This window comes from Vanessa atalanta, chromosome 28, assembly GCF_905147765.1.
Source record: "Vanessa atalanta chromosome 28, ilVanAtal1.2, whole genome shotgun sequence".
Lineage (NCBI taxonomy): Eukaryota > Metazoa > Arthropoda > Insecta > Lepidoptera > Nymphalidae > Vanessa > Vanessa atalanta.
Genome location: NC_061898.1, coordinates 3,980,061 through 3,987,126, shown reverse-complemented (window position 1 = coordinate 3,987,126; position 7,066 = coordinate 3,980,061). Strand labels below are relative to the sequence as shown.

The window sequence follows — 7,066 nt, the reverse complement described above, 5'->3', positions numbered from 1 at the left end:
TGTATTGTTGTGTTCCGGTTAGAAGGGTGAGTGAGCCTGTGTAATCACAGGAAGGGAGGGACATCTTAGTTCCCAAGATTGGTGGCGCATTGGTGATGTAAGGAATGGTTAATATTTCTTACAGCGCCTTTGTCTATGGGCGGTGTTGACCACTTATCATACCATCAGGTGGCCCATATGCTCGTCCGCCAACCAATACCATAAAAAAAAAACGCTATCCGATTTTTGCGTATATTTTGCGTATCTGGAATTCTTTTATACAAAGTTTTCTTTGTATCAGTAATACGCCCACAATTTATCTCCTTTGATTTATTCGAACTCAACAACATTTAAAACTACTAATCTAAACTACTATACAGTCGAAGTTAAACAAACCTTAGATTTACATATTTCGTGATGTTTACTAATAGCTCTGTTATATTCGACATAATATACAATTCTTTATATATAATACAAGATACATATATATTACTACAAGATCACAAAAGCCAAATAAACAACTCTTGACATCGTATTGCATTAGCTTTAGCAGCCCGTAAATGTCCCACTGCTGGGATAAAGGCCTCCTCTCCCTTTGAGGAGAAGGTTTGGAGCATATTCCACCACGCTGCTCCAATGCCGGTTGGCGGAATACACATGTGGCAGAATTTCGTTGAAATTAGACACATGCAGGTTTCCTCACGATGTTTTCCTTCACCGCCGAGCACGAGATGAATTATAAACACAAATTAAGCACATGAAATTTCAGTGGTGCCTGCCTGGGTTTGAACCCGAAATCATCGGTTAAGATGCACGCGTTCTAGCCACTGGGCCATCTCGGCTCGGCTCGACATCGTATTGACGCGATATCATTGGTCAAGAGCTTGAATAATTTTTAATTTAATTATGACTCAGCGAAAATATGGCGTTTCGAACGTCGACGAACCAGCTAGGGGAATTTTTGAAGTAAAATTGTTGGCATATAAGAACGCAACCTTATTGTTTATCGTTATTAGTTGACAACTTTTATTTTATTTCTTTTTCATATTCGTTGCTTGACATATAAGCTTGTAACCTTTTGTACAAACAATTTTATTTATTTAATTATTTAACCCTTATTTGTACACCACAAGTACAATCACAAACGATTACTAAATATACAAACTAATAACCTAATGGTGAAACAAAAGGCGGCCTTATGGCTTATTAGCCATTTCTTCCAGACTACCTTGGGTTAGAGTATTGTGTTTGTAAGACAGTATAGGGTGGTGCAATTTTAAATACTCTTAAAATAAATACAACCTAAACACATACAAAAATAAATAACAGTAATAAATATTCAATAATATGCATACGTACATATATCAATAAATACATACATACATACTTAAATTCATACAAACAAATACATATAGATACATACATACATACATATATGACGTTATTAAATATTTGTCATAATCATGTCGTCATCATTACTGTGATGAGAGATATAAGTTCTTAACAGAGATATAAGTTCAAACAATATACGTTCGTTGCATTTTTCTCGGTAATCGTTTATTTATTTCCACTTAAATTTCAACAAAAAATTATATTCATATAAATAGTTGAGTATTTTTATCATTCAAGATTATATTGCGTCATTTCGATTTGAAAGTCGTTTACTTGGCTGTAGACTTTATAATTGGTATGGGATGTGTTGGTAGAGTCCTCTTCAAAATAAGACCGTAACCGTTTTTTTATGTATAGTCAGATTAAGAAAACCTTCGTCAGGTTTAAAACTCATTCCTTTATCAAGTCGTAAACTTTTAATACATTTTGAAACTAAAGCATCAAAAAGAAAACTGCACATAAAATTAAACTAACATAGTATGATAACTAGGTTCAAAATAGTGTACATTGCGACGCAATATATACTCAATCGTTAAAGCAGATTATCGCTCACACTGAGCACACGAAAATAGACCTTAAGGTGACGAACCTTTTCTTACCCCGACTGTACCTACATTCATTTCATTTGTATCCTTAAATTTTACGAGAAATATCCTACTAACCTAACCTTTATCCTTATCCAATTAGGTACCTTAAATACACTGTGAATTTAATATAGATCAATACGGCCCTTTACAGCGTGTAATTTAAATGAATATTTTCGAAGATATTACAAATTTAAAATGCAGGGACGTAGCGGTTTGTATTGTCTAATGACTGAAAAGTTGTGAACGTTGTATATAAAGACATTCTGAAGTATAACTCGTACGAATTAACTGTGCACCTCGCTCTGTGACGTCATTAGAACGATACCGCTTGCAAAAAGAAATGAGAATTATATAAAAAATATATAAATTATATTTTTTTTTTTTATGTTGATAAAGGGTCGTTTTTATGATAAGGCGTCATAATACTAGGTCATTTTACTCACGAAGTTTTCCAATTAAATAGATATATATGGACCGATATGATATGAGCGCTTACGGCGAATGCGGGGCGCCGCGCGGGGTAGCGGGAGAGGGGTCGCATTCCAGAGAAGTACACAGTTGATTCGTACGAGTTGTATATTTGATGTCAAAAATGCGTCCGTATGAAGCCGGGGCGGGTCGCTAGTTAAAAAAAAAACACAAAATTTACAACGATAATTTATTTATAGAAATTATTTAACAAGAATATACATATTAAAAAGAAAAAAAAAAAACAATTTTATTATGAGTGAGTTATTTATTTAATCTTGACAGTCGGCAAGGCTGTTGAACAATTCGCCTTTTCCAGTTCGGTGTGAAGTTGCTTCAACCTCGCTCTCGCCAGAGTTAAGTTGGCGTTTGTTGCTCGCATACATTCCTGAAAAATAATCATATTATCTTATCTATACATATAATAAAATTGGAGTGTCTGTTTGTAATATTAAAATAACCCATTTTTACTAAATGCATATGTATGTACACACGGTACATATACCAAAATAACATTTTTTACTAATTTTGTCTGTCTGTGTGTTCCGGCTAATCTCTGGAACGGCTGAACCGATTTCGACGGGACTTATACTGGCATATTGAAGATGTAATAAGGAGTAACTTAGGCTTACTTTTATTTTAGAATTATATATATAGAATAAATATAAAATCACGCTACAATATCCAAATAACTGACGAAGTCGCGGGCACAGCTAGTTTTATAATATAATGAACTTTTTTTTTTTTTTTCGCTGGAAAAACGCGTTACTCGTTTCCCCCACGTGGAAGTGGGGGGGTATGTGGGACTCGCCGGTGCCCAAGATGTTAGCGGCACACCGGAATACCCACTAAAAAACCAGCGGTACCCTCTCCGTCTCATCGGTAGGCGCCACGGGATCGCTTTCGCATACTACCGTGACGCCCTGACGGTCGGCCCACCTATGCGGGCCTCCAATTCCTAGGGGGGATTCCCGGGGTACTGAGAACCCTCCTAGCTCCTGTGGCGCCTATTGAGGCGGAAGGAGAAGGTGCGCGTAGCGTTGTTTCCTCCTTCTTCTTCCGCGGATCGGGTCTGCAGCAGCGTCCACCTCCCGCTCCCGTTCCGCTGCCTTCTTCTGCGACATAACGTTTTCGCAGAAGGAGCGCATTTCTGACCAGCACGCCTCGCTACCGAGCATTGATAATATAATGAACTGCTGAACCTATCTGAATGAAATTTGGCAGAAATTATTAGTCATAAGTTACTTCATGGATACCTTAACCTTAAAACCTTGAACCCCAAATGATAAATATGAAATCCTGCCAGGACACGCGGGCGGAAACTAGTATTAGATACAAGGGTGTGAAAATTTGGTGTGAAATTGTAAACATTACCTGCACATTTAGCAAAGTTTTATCAGAACTGGTCAGCTTTTCGACACAGATGTCCGTTGTATGTTTTGCGAGGCCTTCAATTGTTGCCCGGAGTGATACATTGCATTCCCCTGGTAAAAACAATTAAGGTTTTGAACATAAGAATATACATATTAAAGTCGGTCGTCCAATAATACACGCATATCCAATGTAACTTTGGCAAACTTGCAACTGGCTTACTTTGTTCATTGGCAAATATTTATTGTACTTTTTCTACATCATTTCTTAATTTACATAATTTTGTGTCCGTGCCTTTTTGAGTTACCTTTTTTTATCTATCACTGAACAGCAAATTTTTGCATAGCTGACCCCGTTTGAAGGATGAGTAAGCCAGTATAGTCACAGGTATAAGTGACATAACTAACATTTTAGTTCCCAAGGTTTGTGCAGATATGATTGTGATTTGGATAGACCAGATATAACTCCTATACTTAGATGATCCCCCCAAAGCTTAGCCGTCATAAACATACTCACATAACTTTTGATGCAACAAGGAATTGTATATCAACTTGTTCGGTGAGGACCGAAAGAGAGATGTGTTGAGCGGAGCATCGATTTCATTGAGAACCGGAGATTGTACTTTCGTTTCTAGAAATATATAAAAATAAATTAAGTTTTATAGTCGGAATTAAATTCCTTTAGCTGTGAGAAATCTAGTTATAATTTGCTTTATTATTATGTGTTTTAAATAACAGCCATAATGAAAATTGTCAATATTTGAGAGTAATTAGTTAAATAGTAATGTAAAATTTATTGTAAACAAGTTGACGAGTGGGGCAGTGTAACTGCAGGCACAGGGGACATAAGTCTTAGTTCCCAAGGTTGGTGGTGCACTGGCAATGTAAGGAATGGTTAATATTTCTAACAGAACCAGTGCCAATAGGTGGTGGTAAACACTTATCATCAGGTGGCCCATTTGCCGTCCGCCTTCCTATCATAAAATAAGATTTAAGACAATTCCCAAAATACCATTATGGCAGTTTAGCTTTTCCTCCCTTCTACTGATGATATGCACCAAGTTTGGTAGAATATTGGCAAAGTAAGGATATTTATTAGTTGCAATGTCTGTGGGTGGTGGTGACCATTATCTAATGGTGGGAATTCGCCACCTAACAATTAAAAAAAAAACTAAAATTAAATTAAAATAAATACTCTTTTAGACATTTTATTACTTTTATTATTTATATTTATATATTTATTAAATAAAGCGTTGATTCAATTGATACACACCATCATCAGACTCAGGTGCTTCTCCTGATATGACACAGGCTCGGGATGATGGAGTTATGTCCTGAAAATTTTAGCAAACTAATGTCGAGTCTCAGTTACTGCGAGTCTATTTATGTTACATTCTTATATAGTCTTTATACAACTCAACATACAAAAATACATACTCGGACTATGCATCACACACACATATTAAACACGTAATTTTGAGTAAAAAAACGCTGCTGTTTCATTGTTTTTTATTTACCTAAGTTGTTGCAAAGTTAATATTATATAGTTATAATATTGCACTGGCCCAAATATAATGGCCCAAATAAATACTAATATTTATAAGAACTTCCTAGTTTAAGGCGACAGGGTAACTTTGAAAGTAAATAAAACTCTATTTCAATAAAGATATAATACTAATATTATTTATTTCTTTATAATAAGTAAATTAATTTTTTAATTTAATTTACGAAATCAATGTCAGTACGATTTGTCGACATTTACGAGCAAGAATTTTTAATAGTTTCATACTTACGGGTGATTTACCAATTTCGATTTCGGAATCGGATTCCGAAGCTTCGCCATCCACTACATGTGCTGTCTTGGACATTATTTAACGAAATATTTTGCTTGTAATAGTAAATAACGAAGTATAAAAATCAACAAATAAAGTTTTAGACGTCTTACTCAAGTATTTGACAACTATATTTGTTATGACGTTTTGTGGGATAATTTTTGTGTTTACATAAAAAGGCAATAGTATATAACCATACAGCCTGACTTAAAGTTTTTTAACAGTAAAATTTATGGAAAGCCGTCACTGTATTGGTTCTTCTGTTCGTTTTTTTTTTAATTAAAAAAAAAACGAACACAAGAGGCTGCTCTTTAGGTGATGTTGTGTATGAAATATTACCTAATTAAAGATATTGATATGACAGGTGATTTATTGTGGACACTAGTACAAATAAAAAAATAATATACTACAAAAAATAAATGTATTTGTCTACATTTGGTTCTATACTTCAGGGTCACTTTTTTACTATTTTTATGCAATTATTTAATACATGGACGGTGGCCGTGGATGATGAAATCTACTAAACTATATTATAGTATTTTACATTTTTAATCTGGAATCGTGAACACTTTTAACAGATATCAGTTACAGCGGGAAATGGATTAGCTTTTGATATTTTCACTGGGTATCAAGTGGTACCAACTACCAACATTATAAAATATTTATAATAACAAATTTTATATAACAAATCCTGAGAAATATCATACACTACCAGCATTTCGAAAAGCAGCTTCTTTTCCATTGCATTAACAGCCTGTAAATTTCCTACTGCTGGGCTAAGGCCTTATCTCCCTTTGAGGAGAAGGTTTTGGAGCATATTCCACCACGCTGCTCCAGTGCGGGTTGGTGGAGTACACATATGGCAGAATTTTGTTGAAATTAGACACATGCAGGTTTCCTCACGATGTTTTCCTTCATCGCCGAGCACGAGATGAATTATAAACACAAATTAAGCACATAAAAATTCAGTGGTGCTTGCCTGGGCTTGAACCCGAAATCATCGGTTAAGATGCACGCGTTCTTACCAAGGGGCTATCTCGGCTCTCGGTTATGATTTTATTAATTAAAAAAAAACGAACACAAGAGGCTGCTCTTTAGGTAATGTTGTGTATGAAATATTACCTAATTAAAGATATTGATATGACAGGTGATTTATTGTGGACACTAGTACAAATAAAAAAATTAATATACTACAAAAAATAAATGTATTTGTCTACATTTATCCAAAGTATAACTGGTACGGTTCCAGGTCATGTCTGTTATACCTTGATCGGTAGTCCTTTTTCTATTTTTCAAGCGGCTTTTGTTCATAGTTAAATAGAATAGTGTGACCAGATTTTATAAATTAATTACATATCGGCAGATTCATCGGCCGAGCGGCGGGTTCTTCAGAAAGTACCATCCTAAAGTACAGCTTCAAGACATCTATACATAAACG

General features: G+C 35.1%; 1 protein-coding gene across 1 annotated transcript; it reads right to left on the bottom strand.

Annotated features, from left to right (window-relative positions):
- Positions 1-2,663: 2,663 nt before the first annotated feature.
- LOC125074847 lies at positions 2,664-5,748 on the bottom strand. Its single transcript, XM_047686304.1, has 5 exons — positions 5,590-5,748; positions 5,070-5,130; positions 4,314-4,427; positions 3,801-3,910; positions 2,664-2,814 (listed from the first exon to the last, which is right to left on the bottom strand). The coding sequence occupies exons 1-5, from the start codon at positions 5,662-5,664 to the stop codon at positions 2,695-2,697; spliced, it is 480 nt and encodes a 159-aa protein (XP_047542260.1). The 5' UTR covers positions 5,665-5,748; the 3' UTR covers positions 2,664-2,694.
- Between the last annotated feature and the right edge of the window lie 1,318 nt (positions 5,749-7,066).